Genomic DNA, 16,928 nt, shown 5'->3' with positions numbered 1-16,928 from the left:
CTTTTTGTTTGGCAGTTGCCTCTTTTTTTTAAGTTGACAATAGTTATTAGTATATAATAGTACTACTAATAGTTGTAAGGTAAATTGAGACAAATATATAAATTACTGTGCACATAACTGTGCATCAGTTTTAGATATCGTAATCATTATTACTTTTGCCACAATAAACATCATTAAAAAGGATATATTACAGAGGATATTTTAAAAAGCTTCAAAAGAACTATTAGCTTTGAACTAGAGGAAGATCACCATATCCCTCCAGACTTGAAGGAAACAGTTAAATTTATGTTCAGATTTAGATCAAGTTATTGAAGTGTCATACTAGGGAGGTGGATAGCGTTTAGGCTTGATGGACTCAGTATTGTCTATGAATTAAAAAGGGAAATTGTTTTCTAGTGAGATTAATTGGAAGCTTAAGGAGAGTTGAGGAAGGCAGCTAACTCTAATGCCAACAAGACTATTTGGTAAGTAGTCTTTGGTGACTGACAAAGTTTAGAAGACATACTTACATTAGAATTCAGCTGCTTGGGTGGAGTAGCTGTAGAAATTGAGTTCGTGGTTGGGTTTTTTCCTGGTAAGACTAAGCGCAGAGGGGCAGAAAAGTTATATGAACTATCAAGATAATGTTTAAAATAATCAAGGATGAAGTCTGGACTGTGTAAGATAGGAAGTTAGGCTAATAGGGAATAGATAGAATGGAATATAATCAGAGTGTTAGGGATGGAGTGTTCTATGAAGACAAAGCAAAATTCTCTTAGCTTCTACCTGTTTCACCGTTTCAAAATATATGTCATATGTTACCTCCTTATGAAAACCCCTTCAGTGTTCAGCCTGAATAAGAAAGGAAGTGAGGCTAAGAGGGATTGGATAGAATGGAATACAATGGGAGGGCTAAAGGGCTGGAGTATTCTATGAAGTCAAAGAAAAAGTCACCAATTTTCAAATCTTTTCACCAAAGGCACATATCATATAATGTCACTTCCCTGTGAAAATCCCTCCAGTGTCTTCCCATCACAACCAAATGCTTAACACAAATTCCTAAGCTCAAATAACCTTCATCTTGATCCCTTCCTCCCTGATCTACTTTCCCCATCCCTCTAACTTCTCTGGACATGTTTACCCCCTTAGAGTTTTCCCTTATAACCCTTGCATACACCTACTTATTTACTTTTGCTGTTTCTTCATTTGTTGATACCATTACTGGGGGGCCTTGGAAGGTTTATGTTCTCCATGTCTGACTCCCTACTTTAGTATGACAATGCGAAATGAGAGAGAAGGAATGAGGGCTCTGGTGAAGATTTGGGATTAATGCTGTGGCAAATTATGAGCATGAATAAATCAGAGAGATGGGAGAATGGTGGCTGAATATCACTGTGAACCCAGCTGTGGTGGGAGAACATAATTTTTAGTGTTCAAGGGTATCCATTATGAGAAGTAAAATTGAAGTGCCCAGGAAGCGTTCAGTTATTTCATTGGTAACCAAGCTTGTTTAAACTTAACTCTTAAAGGACTTTTTATATTATCATCAGTAGCCTAGTGGGCCAGTATGAACAATGGAAATGATGATGACACACCAAATAATGCATTTGAAATTTTATTTTACATGGAAAAGAAATGTGGTTCTACAATTCAGAAAGAGGGGTGAAAACATCTTAAATAGTCATCAGCCTGGTTTGTATGAAACCACAATACAGACCCAGCATATTCAACACGAACTACAGGAAGAGCATAAACAATCCAGAAAATATTCTGCACAGTCTTCATTTGGCTTGATATTTCTGCCTTATTAATAGGCCTCTCCAAACATGCTAGCGGTATGAAGTAATATAGTAGCTAAGAAACTGTAGAAGGTAGATTTTCCAGTCAAACCTAAAAAGAAAAAGATAATACTGCATTATCTATTAGACTTATATTCCAGAATATAATGCATGTTTGTGTACAGCACACACACACTCATCCACACTAGTCTGGCGGAATGTTATTATTTCTAATGATTACTAGTTACTATTTTCTAGTGCCCAACATGATACCTAGCATATAGTAGGATTTTAATAACTATTTGTTGAACGATTAATGAATGCCTAAAAGTTAATAGCCAAGCTCTTCAATCTAGCATACAAAAATAATGTTTATATTTATTTATTAAATGGTAAATATTTACATTTTTACAAATATTTACATTCAGCCAGTTTTGAAGGAACATTTATTCTTCTTTTCTAAATAGTTTATTAAATATACAAAATATTAGTGATTCTTACATTTTAAACCTTTTGATCTAATTGAAATCATATTTTAGTAACATAATTTTATTATGCAAAATTTGGGCTGATATTTTAAGAAACCACTTTAAAATTATTAAATTCTTCAAAACCTATTGTATCTATTGCAAAAGAAACCATAAAATAGTTTTCTTTTTTCTGGTTTCTTTTGTAACTTTCCTCTCAGTTCAATAACTTTTGCCTTATTTTTTTTCTCTGCTGTTGCTTTGCTTAGTCTATTTCTAATTATCTGAAAAGATTTAGTTAAGGACTTAAGTCTGATGCATCAGCTTGACTTTCTTGTACTACCCTATGGTCTCATGCCTCTGACTTAGCATTTGGCCATTTCTGTGGCCTTGTCTAGAACAGATCTTAATGAGAGTGAGTTTGGTGTCTTATTTCTGTCTCTCACATTATGGGATACATGATCAGCCATTTTTTTTTTTTTGGGTGAGGAGGACCAGCCCTGAGCTAACATCCAATGCCAATCCTCCCCTTTTTTCTGAGGAAGACTGGCCCTGGGCCAACACCTGTGCCCATCTTCTTCTACTTTACATGGGATGCTGCCACAGCATGTCCTAACAAGCGGTGCATTGGTGCGCGCCTGGAATCCGAACCTGCAAACCGCAGGCCGCCACAGTGGAGTGCTCTCACTTAACCACCGCGCCACCGGGCGGCCTCACATGATCAGCTTTTAAAACAAATAGAATAAATATATAACTAATGATAGCAAAGGGAATATTGCTATTTATAAAAGTGTGTTTTTAACTCATACAAAGTAGTTATGTTATTATTTTTCTCACATGAGATTATTTTGTAAAGTTATCTGACACTTTTTCATCATTAGGAGGGCCAAAATGACATGACAAAGCAAATCAAGTTTGTGACAATGTTCTTGAAGTTAAAAAATATCCTCTCAAAAAACTCCCTAGCTGGACTTTGGGTGCAGTTTGTCATCAGTAGTGGAGTGTTGGAGCTCTAGGACCAGAAATCTGTATTAGATTCTTGGCTTTTCCATTTTTGCAGGGTGATCACAAAAAATTTATTTAAACTCCCTGAGCCTCAGTTTCCTTATCTCAAATTGGCTCATAATATTAACTACCTCACAGGTTTTTTTGTGAGAATGAAATTAGTTAATATAGGCAAAGGCTTTAGAACTGTGACTAGCAGACTGTAAACCTTCAATAAATTATTGTTGGGCCGGCCCTGTGGCTTAGCGGTTAAGTGCACGGGCTCCACTGCTGGCGGCCCAGGTTTGGATCCTGGGTGCACACTGACCCACCACTTCTCCGGCCATGCTGAGGCCGCGTTCCACATACAGCAACTAGAAAGATGTGCAGCTATGCCATACAACTATCTATTGGGGCTTTGGGGGGAAAAAATAAATAAATAAATAAAATTATAAAAAAAAAAATAAATAAAATAAATTATTGTTATTACTGTTACTACCTATTTCTCTGAAACCTACTTTGTCCTGTTGCAGGACATATAAAAAAACAAGAAAATAAATTGAGCGAGATGGAATTCCAAGATAGGAGATAACCTATATACTGTCAGGACAATATAAGAAAAATAAAAGGTGACCACACAAAAACAACACTGATGTGCATTAGTATATTTGGATCTCCATCATGGCTTTAAAGCAATGGTTAAAATGTCAGAGAAAGAAACAAAGAAAAGTAGGTATTGTGTGTTAAAAAAAATGATGATTTTTCCAGAGAAAAGGATGCAGAGAATTTGTTTTAAAATAGCTTGACTTGTGTAGGGAACTCTCTTGATAGTCTGTATTTTCCACCAAACCGAAATGCTGAGTCTGAACTTCTTGGTTCAAATCAAAGGTGACAGGTAAACATCTCTGTGAACCTTACATTAGTGATGATTTCCACCCAGAGCCATTGCTTCTGGTTGGATGTATCATCAGCTATAGATAAAATTTCTTATAATTTATTTTCAAAATACTTATAAAACACATGCATGCAAATCACACAGATAACTTACATTTGTGAATCAAAAATTGAAAGTATTTCATATATAAGCAAAATTGAAAGTATTTCATAAGCCAAAATATGATTTAATTAAAGGTGAAACTACATTACTTAACAATATTAAGTTTGCATTCACACAAAAGTCCTATTTAAATTATTATTTAAATTCAAGGCCTAAAGACACTTACCAAAGTCAAGTAGAAACAGTTAATTCAAGAATCTTAAAAGTACTTCTATGAAAGAGAAAGAAATGACATATTTTAGCTAAATGTCTATAATAACAAACAAACGAAAATATTTATATCTCCATGGAAATATTTATAACATATTTTAGGCATCTCATATTCAAACTGCAGATACTAAATTCTTATTTTCTCTAATAATAGGGAAGACATCTTTATGAGGCAACTCTTTTTTTTTTATTTTTATTTTTTGTGAGGGAGATCAGCCCTGAGCTAACATCCGTGCTAATCCTCCTCTTTTTGCTGAGGAAGACCGGCTCTGAGCTAACATCTATTGCCAATCCTCCTCCTTTTTTTTTTTTCTTCCCCAAAGCCCCAGTAGATAGTTGCATGTCATAGTTGCACATCCTTCTAGTTGCTGTATGTGGGATCTCAGCATGGCCGGAGAAGTGGTGCGTCCCTGCGTGCAGGGGGGATCCGAACCTGGGCCGCCAGTAGCGGAGCACGCGCTCTTAACCGCTAAGCCACCAGGCCGGCCAGGGAAGACATCTTTAAATCCTATCTATCTATCTAAAAAACTAGATTATATTAAAAAATCCTGAGAAATGAAGTGACTTGCTCAAAATCAAAAGCTTATTTATTGATTCCAAATTTTACTTTGTTTATATTAAATTGTCAGTTCTCTGGGTTCAATTTCCTGCTCTCATTTGTTTATCATGTTAAAAAAAATGTTTCCTAAGTCACATTATTTTTTAATGAAATGAAGGATAAATGAAACTAGAGCTTGGTCTAACTACTTTTTAGAATTTCAGACACTTTCATAAAACGGAAATAATATTCTCTATCTTGACCTATCTCTAAGAATTGCTATAGGAATAAACTTAAGTATTAGAAACAAACACTTAAGAAATTTAAATCCACTGTAAAGGCAATTTATCATTATAATTGTTTTTTATTATTGCAGCTGTATTTGCACTATATGATTTAAAATTTAATTTCCAGCCTAGAAATTTTTGTCTAATTTTGTTTTAGTTTCTACTTGAGAACTTGTTGGAATTTTAGTTCTTTATTTCATTTCCTTAGCTTACTTATATGACAAAAGATAACTCTACATTTTGTAATTAATAATTAAAAGGGACAACTCACCAGAAAGGGGATAACTTGGTAAGCATTTGTCTTAATGTAACTCCACGGATTCATAGTTGTCTGTTGACGAACAATCTTGAGATATTGGGGCAAGGTGAACTTCTGATAATACTGTTTGATTTTGTTTTAGAAAAAAATTATAAGTAATTATCCCAATATCCCATGTGTCAGAGCACACTTGAACATGACCAAATAAAGTAAAACTTTATTTATTTAGATAAATCCTAAGTGACACTAAATAGACCTAATCAAAGGAAAGTTTATTCATACAAAGTTATTTACATTCATAGAATGAACTGTAGAATTGAGAAAATTCTTTGATTAATTCAGACCCAAGGCCAAAATGCTTAAGTGAAACAAAAAAAGAGAAAAAGTACATGTAAGAAGGCAAGATAATGATAATTTCTTAACTTACTAAGATAAATGTCTCAGATTGTGTTTTCTTTTCTACGTCTGGTAGAAAAACCCTGGTTCTTAGAGTCATAGAGAATGTACGATTTTAATTTAGCACTGAGTCAATTGTTAATCTGAGCGTCACTTACTTTTTAGAAGTAAATGAATTGAGAGAGAGCACTTTGCATAGTACCTGTCACCTATTTTATGATTAATGAATATGTATCACCTGTATGTTCTATTTTGAACCATCTATATGGACCTGACTATCGATTGTTGTACGGATTAAAACTGGAATTAAGCACAGTGGCATCTGCCTTCAGAATAATTTCCTGTTTTTACTAAATGGACAATCAGTGAGTTTTTAGAATAACCAGGGAATAATGGTCTGGCAGATACATGGCAACGATACAATTGGTACAATGGGAGAATGTTTTTGTAGCAGTTTTGACAAAGTACAAGGAAGGCTTTTATAGAAATGAGAATTTATAAAAAGTTTTTTTGTTGAGAGGATTGCAATTCAGCAGTGTCTAAGCAGAGTCTGGTTGTGTTATAAACGTTTGTATGGAAAATTTACCAGAAGTTTTAAGTAATTCTTTTCTTCTTCATTCAGCTCATTTTTCTGTTAATAACAAAAATAAACTGTGATAAATATAAAAGAAAATATTGTGAGATGATATTTAATTAATTTTGTTTGAATGAAAATTGTTTACCTCAGCGACTACTTCAGACCATTCCTTAGGGAAAGAAAACGAGAATCAGCTTTAGTTCGATAGTCCGCCAGTAATTTCGTCTATGTCATTACAGTAGAAAACTAGGGCTAATTATTTTACTAAGTGAGGGCCAAGCCACAGCTACCAAGAAACAAATGCTACTTTATAGGAATTTATTATGAATTAAATAAGTTTAAATATCACTTCCACTTATGCTACGTGGAAGGGTCTTGCTTACATAGAAGGACTTAATTGAAAGAATTCAGGACAATTGAGAGAAATAAAGTTAAGAGGTAGAGAAAAATTGTATTTTTAAGTAACTTAAAAATATCACTGTATTTTATTAAAAGAAGAGCATTTCAGATAGGCTTAACTGTTAATATTAGTTTTTGAAAATATAAATTAAATATAGCTTCATGTAGAAGCAATACCTTACCATATCAACAGTCTTCTTTGGGATTTCCTTAAAGAAATAAAAGAAGAATTAGACACTTCATTCTCACTGTATTGGTTATACATAATTTCCTCTTGAATATATACAGAAAAATCCCCTTTCTTTATAAAGAAGAATAAAATTAAATTTATTTATTTATTTATTTATTTTATTTTATTTTTGTGAGGAAGATCAGCCCTGAGCTAACATCCATGCCAATCCTCCTCTTTTTGCTGAGGAAGACTGGCCCTGAGCTAACATCCATGCTGATCTTCCTCCACTTTACGTGGGACGCAGCCACAGCATGGCCTGACGAGCGGTATGTCGGGTGTGCGCCCCGGGTCCAAAGCTGGGCCGCCAGCAGAGGAGTGTGCACACTTAACTGCTACACCAGAGGGTGGGCCCTTAAATTTATATTTATTGCTTCTTTTAATTGCTGTTGTATCCTGAAGATCTAGGAGCATGGAAGGGACATAGTATTTGCTAAATATATATTTCTTTTTTTTTCTTTTGTTTTGTGAGGAAGACCAGCCCGGAGCTAACATCTGATGCCTTCTTCCTCTTTTTTGCTGAGGAAGACTGGCCCTGGGCTAACATCTGTGCCCATCTTCCTCCACTTTATATGAGACACTGCCACAGCATGGCTTAACAAGTGGTGTGTTGGTGCGTGCCAGGGCTCCGAACTGGCGAACCCTGGGCCGCCGCAGCGGAGCACGCACTTAACTGCTTGTGCCACCAGGCCTGCCCCTATATATTTCTTAAATGAACAATGAATGACATATCTCATCAATGAACCAATAAATGGATAAATTTTATCTGACTGGTATGCATGACCACATCCTTTTCCTGGTTATATTTATACAAAATAAGTAATATTTATTGTATAGCCATATCAAAATAAAAAGTAATTTCTTAAATATAGTTAATATAAGTGGTTTCCACTTACTTCCTGAGATAAGTTGGTAGATTTCTTAAAAAAATTAAAATGATACATTTAATCTTATTTATAAAATTTGCATTTTTCTTTTTTTTCTTAGACTTTTATTCATTCTTAGACTTTTACTCATTCTCAGAGATGAAATAAGTAGGAATAAAATGAGGATATTTCTTAGGTGATGTGAAAATGTCTCTAGTCACCTGTGATATGCAGGAAGACATTGGGACAATAGCACTTTGTATGGATCTGGGTGAACGAGAGTCCTTATTCCAGAATGATACACTGGATTCCCCCCACACCGTTTACAAAATTGAAGATGTACTCGTCTCCCGGTGTGATAGGAATATTAATGAGTGACTTTAAAAAAAAGTAGAAGTAAAATTTTTGGTAAACTCCACTAGCACAAATCTAATCTTTGTATCCTTGGATGTGTGCATTTTTCTTCTGCCTTCCACAAATTTTTCTTAGAGGTCTGACGTTCCAATTCTACAAATTATGTAAATCTAGAATTATTGCTTAAAAAACGAGTTCAAAGACTCTAGTACAGTGCATAATAAGTTTATAACATCTTGCTAATCACAGGGGTATTGTCTTTGTAGTAAAATGCCTTACCTCACTGGTGAACAGCTGTTCTCTGTTCTGTATCTCAGGAAAAAAAAAATGGCCAAAACAAGAGAACTTTTGTTATTATTCCTTATATGAGAAAAATTTCCTTAAGATAGAACTGTTTTGTGAAACAAAATGGAAGAAAGTACTTGGAACTCGCGCAGGTTACTGCACTTCCTTACATTATCTTACATTACAGTCTTTTTTGTTATGTGAAGATAGTGATTTCTATCCTGTCCTACATTAGAGAATTGTTTGAGGAACCAAGCAAAATGATATATGAGCAACATTTAGGACATGTATTTTAAATTAAAATGAAATTACTTATTTGTCATTTTCATTACTTTTATTTATTATTATACTTGGAATATATTGTTTACTTTTAATTTCTGGACTATAAAATTTTGTTTACATTTGTTCTGCTTTCTAAGTTAGAACCTGTTGGGGCATTTTGTCTCTAGCTACTTTACATCTCTTTATCCTAAGCTGGTCCCTCACCAAAAACAAAGAAGAAAAACAAAACAAAAAACAAAACAATGAACAACAAAGCAGCACTCACTACAATGGGAATAAAGGGGAAGGCACTTGTCTTAACCTGACCCAATGGGTTCACAAAAATTTGGGGTTGACGAAGAGCCTGAAGATGTCGGAGGAAGTTCCACTTCTGATAAATTTGGTTGATTTTGTTCTAGAGAGAAAGGAAATTATCAACATTTACTCCAATACTGAATCTCCTCCATGGGTCAAGCAGATCTTGGAGCACTAAATTACTTAGAACTTTATTTAATTAGAGAATTTATAAATGGTGGCAAATTTACTTAACAAAAGAATAGTTTGGGCACATAAAATTTACTGTAACTGTGTCTACATTTATAATAAATTGCAGAATTAAATTATTTGATAGATTGAAGCCTCTAGAACAATATCTAGGTGAAAAAACAAAAGTATGTATACAAAGGAAAAGGAAAATTTCTTGAATTACAAAGTAAATATCTGTCATTTTTTTCCCATGTGTGTAAGAAGTCTGGTCTTTGGTGTCAGAGCTAACTTTTAGTTCCCTTGATCCTGGGCACTGGAATCCATCACCCTGATCAATCAGATTGCTTAATCTCTCTGAGTTTACTTATCATGTAGGATTATATCTGTTAAAATATAGAGAATAGTTTGCATAGTGCCTATTATATTTATCTATCTATATCTAATTTTCTATCTATATCTATCTACCTGTCTATCTATCTATCTATCTATCTATCTATCTATCTATCTATCTATCTATCTATCTATCTATCTATCTATCTATCATCTATCCATCTATCATTTGTCATCTTTCTATCTATCATCTGTCTATCTATCTATCTATCTATCTATCTATCTATCTATCAATCATCTATCAGGCTCAATAAATATTATAGTAAATTCCAGAGCCTTTGATCTAACTCTAAAAAATTTTTTTAGAGATGAAATATGAAACCACAATGGCATCTTTCCTCAGCAGAATTTTTATTTCATAGAGACCGAAAATAAATGGATGTGTAGAATGTCAGTTGGTCTTTAGAATTGCTTAGGAATTGTTATTGGATGAATCCATAGTCACATTAAGAGTGGTAAAAGGAGAGAATGCTACTGGAAGCATTTTGACAAAGTATAAGAACAAACTTTATAGCATTTAGAATTTCCTAAAAAGAGAGTCCCATTTTTAAGTGTTCAAGAGAGGCTGTTTCTGTAATAAAGGTTTTAGAAAGAATGTCTGCTCTGTGTAGGGATATGATAATAATAATTGTCACCTTTTTTAGATGCATCTGTCTACTGTATTCCAAGCATTTTTGCATAATTTATGTACGTTATCGTCTAGTATAATTCTGCAGGGTCAATATAGGTATCTTCATTTTTATTGAGGAAACTGTAGCTTGGAGAGGTTAAGTAATAATTTGTGAAGTTGTGTTTGGAAGGCGAGTTGCTGATTCCAAACCATGTAATCTTTCCTTATGCACACAGCAGACTTCTCTAGTCCACAGAGGACGGCTTACGTGACCTCCTATGTGTGGCTTGGATCTTTGCTCTTGAGATATCTATCTATGATGCTATTGTCAAAAAGAAGTTGAGTGGGCATTAATGTGATACCTTAACTACACTGGTATCTAACTTATGTCATTTAAACTTGAAACAAATTTTCCGAGATTTGTAACTCCTTCAAAATCAGCTAGATAATTGCTCAACACTCATTTTTTTTTTAAATCTACAAATTTGACAAGATAATAGAAATTAAAGTAACAAACTAGAAAAAATATTTTCCTATAAATTTGGGGATAAATATCTCATTGGAATAGAATGCATTTTGTGAACATTTGGGAGAAGAAACAGCCATAATATGATGGTTTACTTGGAACTATAATTTGTGTGAGAAATTTACCAGTTGTTTTAGGTGGTGCTTTTCTTCTGCTACCTTTCTTTCTTTCTGTTTAGAAAACAAAGGCACTTGCTATAAAAATACCCAAAAAGACAACACTGCTGGGTGATATCATTTCTTTTGATTTGAATGAAAATTTGAATGACAATTACTTACCTCTGTGGAAGCTGCAACAGATTCCTTAGGGGAAGAAAAGGAGAATTACCTTAACTCGCATGATTTAGCCTTAAAGTTGTACTAGAGTAGTAGGGTCAATTAATTGAATATTTAGGGCCCATGCCAGTACTCCCAAGAAATGATATTATTTATTAGGAATTCAATAAATTAAAACATTTATCATCAAAGCCCTCACTCTGTGTCAAAGTAATAACACATGACTGAAAATGTTTCATTTCAAAATATTCATCAATTCTACATTATTTATACAGTATCAAATGCCTACATAGTATAGGCATTTGACACAAAAATATTACAGAGAAGGCCTGGTGAGGTGTATGGCAAACGACATCCTGCATACTCTTTCTAGAGGACACAATCGTTATTTATAAGTGGCCCTTGACTCTCCGTTTGAGACAGAGTTGCAGGTTAGAGAAAAAGTAAAGCCCGCTTCCTAGACGCTAAGCGGGAAGACTTCAGGCTGCGCCTGGGGCCACAAGGCTCAGGGCCACTGTTATGCTTCTTCCTTTCCCAGGTACCTTTTCCTGTCGTGCTTACTGCTTGGATATTCCTACCATAGCAGGCTTTTCTTGTACCGGTGACCTACACATCTTCATCCATTCTCTTGTTCACTTTCCCTTAAACGAGAGGTTCTCAAGTCTTAAAGTGCATCAGAATGCCCAGGTTGAGGGATAACAGTTGAGATGCTGCAGTTGAGGGATAGCATTGTGAGAACCACTGCCCCCCTAAGCAATATTGAGAGGTTTTTCAGGATAAGACTATGTCAAAGGCAAATGGTAGGCTCTCAATTGAACACTGGCTTGATTTATAATGCACTTTCCTCTGGAGTCAGATATCTGATATCCCTGACAAAGAGCACCCATGTACACTGTGGAGTAGATGGTCAGTTTCAGTCTCCTCCAAATGACATTAAGTTTGGGTAAATGATTTCTCCACTGCTTACCCTATTTGTGACTTTAACAACAAATTAATATATACTTTGCTGGAAATCTGCTATTTCTTGAAGAACTTGCTATTTGATGTTAAAAGGAAAAAGGTCTCTTACCTCACTAGATGAGCCGCTAGACTGTACCTTGAAAAATAATAATGAATATAATCAAGATCCGGTGACCAGAAGAAATCCTCAGCATTATTCTTGAATGTTAGTGGTTATTTGGGATATGTCTCATATTACCTACATAATTATGAGTATGATAAGTTAAAGGAATTGAGATAAAAGCAGTACAACCAGGTTTCTTTGTTGTTCATTATTAATCACCTTTGGAAAACAAGTGGAAGAGATGAAAATGATCTTGCAACTAAATGGAAGTGTCTCAAGAGAATACAAACCAATTTAGGTGGATGCTATTAAAGTGCGCAGGGAAAAATTGTCATTTTTAAACAATTTATAAATCTTTTTCCAGTTCATTAAAAGAAGAAACTTACAGATGTTCCCATATGCCATTAATCTTATAATGTTACATATTGGTAATATGAATCAAAAATTGCTCAAATAAATTTCTCACCATTTCATTTCAAAAAAATTTCTCACCATTTCATTTATGTTTCTTGTGGTTTCCTTAAAGAGAGAAGAAAAAGAATTAGATCTATTATCTCCAAAGTATTGTTTAGAGAATATTTCCCCCTGAATATAAAGCAAAAATCCCTATTCCATAAAGAGAAGCATTAGAATGGATTCATTTTCATTGTATGAGTTTTCTATGAACTACAATAGAATTTCCCATTTGGTGATAAACATGCAACCAGTGGTATTTATTATTGTGTTTATTGTATTTATTGTTGTGTCCCCAGAGATAGCTACATTTATTATTACATTTATTATTGTATCCCTAGAGACTGAGATAGTATTTGGAACATAGATCTTGTTCAATGAATGTTTGCCAAATGAATACACAGATTAATTTAGGCAATGCATGGATAACCTTTTTTTTTTTCATTTTAAAAGTCATTATTTCTTTTATTGTATATTAGAAAAAATATATCACTAGGCCAACTAACATGTGTTTTTGATAGTAAATATATGCTGTTTCTATGATAAACAAATTGATTTAAGTTTAGGTGAGTCAATTTCAAGAAACATATTGCAATATGAAAATAATTTAAAAAAAGAAAATGTTATGTTTGGGGCTTTTAAGACTGAAAACCTCTAAAAGACAAGTTCTTCATTTCTCATAGAATCTGGGAATTGATTCATGCCAAAATATATTTTCTCCAATTGAATTATTCATAGAATTTATATAAAAAGATGTAATTTTGGTCTCATTCTTTAGAAATAATCTTGGTTTTCAAATTTGACTGACTTGAAATATAATTTCCAGATCCAGGTTAATTTCAATTTGGTTCAAAGTACTATAATATTTTTACTTCATATTGTACTATAAATGTGAAATCAATATATACCTCACAGGATGTGGAATAAATACTCTCCTAAAAGAAAACAAAACCAAGAGGGATATAGCATTTCCTTAAATGCAGTATAATATTCTTGGGCATAAAGTGATAGCAAAGAAAAATACAATTTTGCGGACAAAAGAGTACAGAATAGGGGAAGAAAAGTAAAGTTGATGGACCATTAACATGAAATTCTTTCAAAGATATTCTGATTTAACAACGTGGCTCAAAAAGGCTCACAAATCTTTTCCTAGAATCCATTTCATGTTGGTCCATAGCATTTTGGTAAAACAATGAAAACATCACCATTTTCATAATCGTAGTTAAAAATAATGCTCATTTTTGGGTGAATGAGAAAATGACCCATGTTTGCTAGAGAAAGATATCTCATCAATCAAAGATTAATAAATTAAAATAATTAGGGCCAACCCCAGTGGCCTAGTGTGTAAGTACGGCGTGCTCGGCTTTGACAGCCTGGGTTCAGTTCCTGGGTGCGGTCTTACACCACTCATCTGTCAGTGCCGTGCTGTTGCAGCAGCTCACATACAAAAAGAGGAAGATTGGCAATAGATGTTAGCTCAGGGCAAATCTTCCTCAGCAAAATAAAATAAAAAAATAAAAGATTAAACTTTACCTTATTGGGAGGAATGACCACATTCTTTTGCTGCTTAAATTTCTATAAAATAAATAAATTCATTTTATAACCTTGATTAAATAAAAAAGTTAAAATATATGTAATTTAAAAAGTTAGGACTTACTTCGTGGGAGATTTTGACAGATTCCTTAGGGGAAAAAAACCAATATATCTTATTTACCTAAATTGTATTCATACTAGCAATGAAGTATCAATCTATAACCATTATTCATTGGATACGTAACATTCAATCTTTGCCTGAGTTACAGAACAAAGTTGACCAAAGTTTCACTCCCTCTACATAATTAACTTATTGTCTTCCAGACAATGAACTCATTCCACACTCTGCTTTGGCTTATGATAATTGCCTCAAAAGTTTTCTCAAATATCATCCACGGAGAAGAAAGAAAAAATTTTCTATTTTCTCTATGCAATTTCCAATTTACTTCTATTTTCAATATTACTTTTTTTTGGTCTTTTTTAAAGACATGGAATATATCACAGGAAAACAAGAAATTCTTAGGTAGCACTGAAGATGTCCTTGGGCATCTGCTATACACCCATGGCCTGGAAGTCATTTGGAAATTAGCATTTAATATGGATCCAGAAAGGCATGAGTGTTGTAGAAACATAAAATGGATTCCTGTCACTCTACTCACAAAATAGAATGTTTATCTTGACTTCTGAGCTAATATTTTTAATATTGAGAGACCTTTAGAAAAAAAAGCTAAAATCTAACCTTGATAATTTGAATGCATAGATTTTTGGTCCTTACTCCTCCATGTATATTTTTTTATGGCTACACTTCCAATTTTTTCTGACTCTATAGCTCTAGACTTACTGGTGAAAAAGCTATTGTAAAGACTTAATAGTTCACGGCATATTATGTTTCTACTAAGTGAAAGGATTCTATGTTTATAATAGTGTCTTACCTCACTGGGGGAGAGGCGCTCCATATTCTATATAAAAACAAAAACAAATACAAGTTTCAGTTTTATGGTTTATTTAAAATGCCAAGCTGTCTCATCGTTGTTGTTTTGGTGGGAAGGGACTTTTAGAAATCCGTTTCTGTGAATGTTGAAGGTTTAGTTGAATGTTTCCTATAATACTAATAAGCTAATCATTCTATACTTCAAATAAATCCTTGTTATGACTTAATATATTTCTTACTTCTAGGAAGTGGTTAGGTTCTTGGTTTTTAAGTATTAATCCTGTCACAGTTTAAAATATAATATGATATAGATGTGGATGTGCTACAGAATCTTAAAATGTTATAATACTGTGATATTATATTTTAGTTTATGTTAATTGTTAAATTTAATTAATCTTAAAGGAAAGACTGATGACAATTACTAATTTAGACAGAAAAGGAGAAGAGTGGTTAAGACTAGTAGATTATAAGCAGAAGAAACAGTCAAGCTTGTTATAAGATTGATCACCAAAGCATTCTTAATATTTTTTTCTGTTTACTGAACTGGAACTCTTAACCTAGCTAGGCTCTTGAATTGGCTCTAAACTTAAGAAATAACAAAAACTTTTCAAGATTTATTTGTGAAATATGGAAATGCAGAGGAAGCAGAGAACTCTGATCACGCTAAGGATATGGAGCACTTGTAGGGAGTGAGATTTTGGGTATGGGAGAGGGATTGGTGGTGCAGGCGGCAGGGTAAGGAAAAAATTTATGAGTTTCTCCTGAGGAAATTAATAGGTTACGTGTGTGTGTTTGTGTGTGTGTTTTCAGAGTACTTCACATGGGGTATCTAGTCCATCCTTATCATTTTGTGATATGAATATTATTATTACATCCTAACTAGAAGAATATGATGCTTTGAGAAGTTAAGGGATTATTTTGCATTAGGTTATTTAGCAAGTAATTTTCAAAGTTACCACTTTTCAACACATCCTTGTTTTCTGTCTAAACATCATGGATTTGAAGCTACTGTAATCAAGAATGCTGAAATTCTGACACTTGCTTTCCTGCACTTTCAAAGATATCCTTGTTAGGGCATAATATATTTCTTACTTTGAGGAAATGATTCTTGGAGTGAAAATAGTTTCCCAGTAAATTCAAACAAATATGGAAGTGTATGCCTTGTAACTTATAACTAAAATCTCTTAACCCTACAAGGAGAATACTTTATAAAAATTATTTTTGTCGATCCTGATATCTTGTATAGGCAGGGCCAATGCTATCTTTGATTATAAGTTTTAAAGTTGACACACTTAGTCTCTATTCCTTGCTGCCTACCCCTACTATCATCTGCATAAAAGATTTACTCTTCTCATATTTAAATAAGAATAGATACTCATAAATGTCTCATTATACTTACATGCTTTGCAAGAGCAACAGCCAAAAGGCAGGTAAAAATGAAGAACTTCATGTTTACTTAGTCCTATAAAATAGATATGTAGCAAATCAATAATAGTTTTACACTTCTTAAAACACAAATTTCTTCATTAATTATGTATTAATTTATCTTTGTTCCAGATAATTGGGTAAGAGAAATGAAAACTGATAAAAGCAAATTCATTGAGAAACACATGGTTATATGACAAGTTCTTCATATAGAGAAACTTTATTGACAGAACATAATGTAAATTTTGGTTTCTAAATGTAGAAGTTCCTTTCTGATATAGCAAGTTAGTAGGATTCTTGGCCCTATGTA

The 16,928-nt window shown here is 33.5% G+C and overlaps 1 protein-coding gene across 1 annotated transcript; it reads right to left on the bottom strand.

The window, feature by feature from the left end:
* Positions 1 to 1,863: 1,863 nt before the first annotated feature.
* Positions 1,864 to 16,643, bottom strand: LOC101401707 (alpha-S2-casein-like). Its single transcript, XM_087434667.1, has 14 exons — positions 16,593 to 16,643; positions 15,195 to 15,221; positions 14,263 to 14,304; positions 13,638 to 13,664; positions 12,769 to 12,795; positions 11,217 to 11,240; positions 11,064 to 11,132; positions 9,213 to 9,341; positions 8,660 to 8,686; positions 7,114 to 7,140; positions 6,678 to 6,701; positions 6,543 to 6,586; positions 5,572 to 5,698; positions 1,864 to 1,869 (listed from the first exon to the last, which is right to left on the bottom strand). The coding sequence occupies exons 1-14, from the start codon at positions 16,641 to 16,643 to the stop codon at positions 1,864 to 1,866; spliced, it is 651 nt and encodes a 216-aa protein (XP_087290793.1).
* Between the last annotated feature and the right edge of the window lie 285 nt (positions 16,644 to 16,928).

Source organism: Ceratotherium simum, chromosome 8 (assembly GCF_057802395.1).
Source record: "Ceratotherium simum simum isolate JZ-2026a chromosome 8, ASM5780239v1, whole genome shotgun sequence".
Lineage (NCBI taxonomy): Eukaryota > Metazoa > Chordata > Mammalia > Perissodactyla > Rhinocerotidae > Ceratotherium > Ceratotherium simum.
This window is presented reverse-complemented; position numbering and strand designations above follow the sequence as displayed.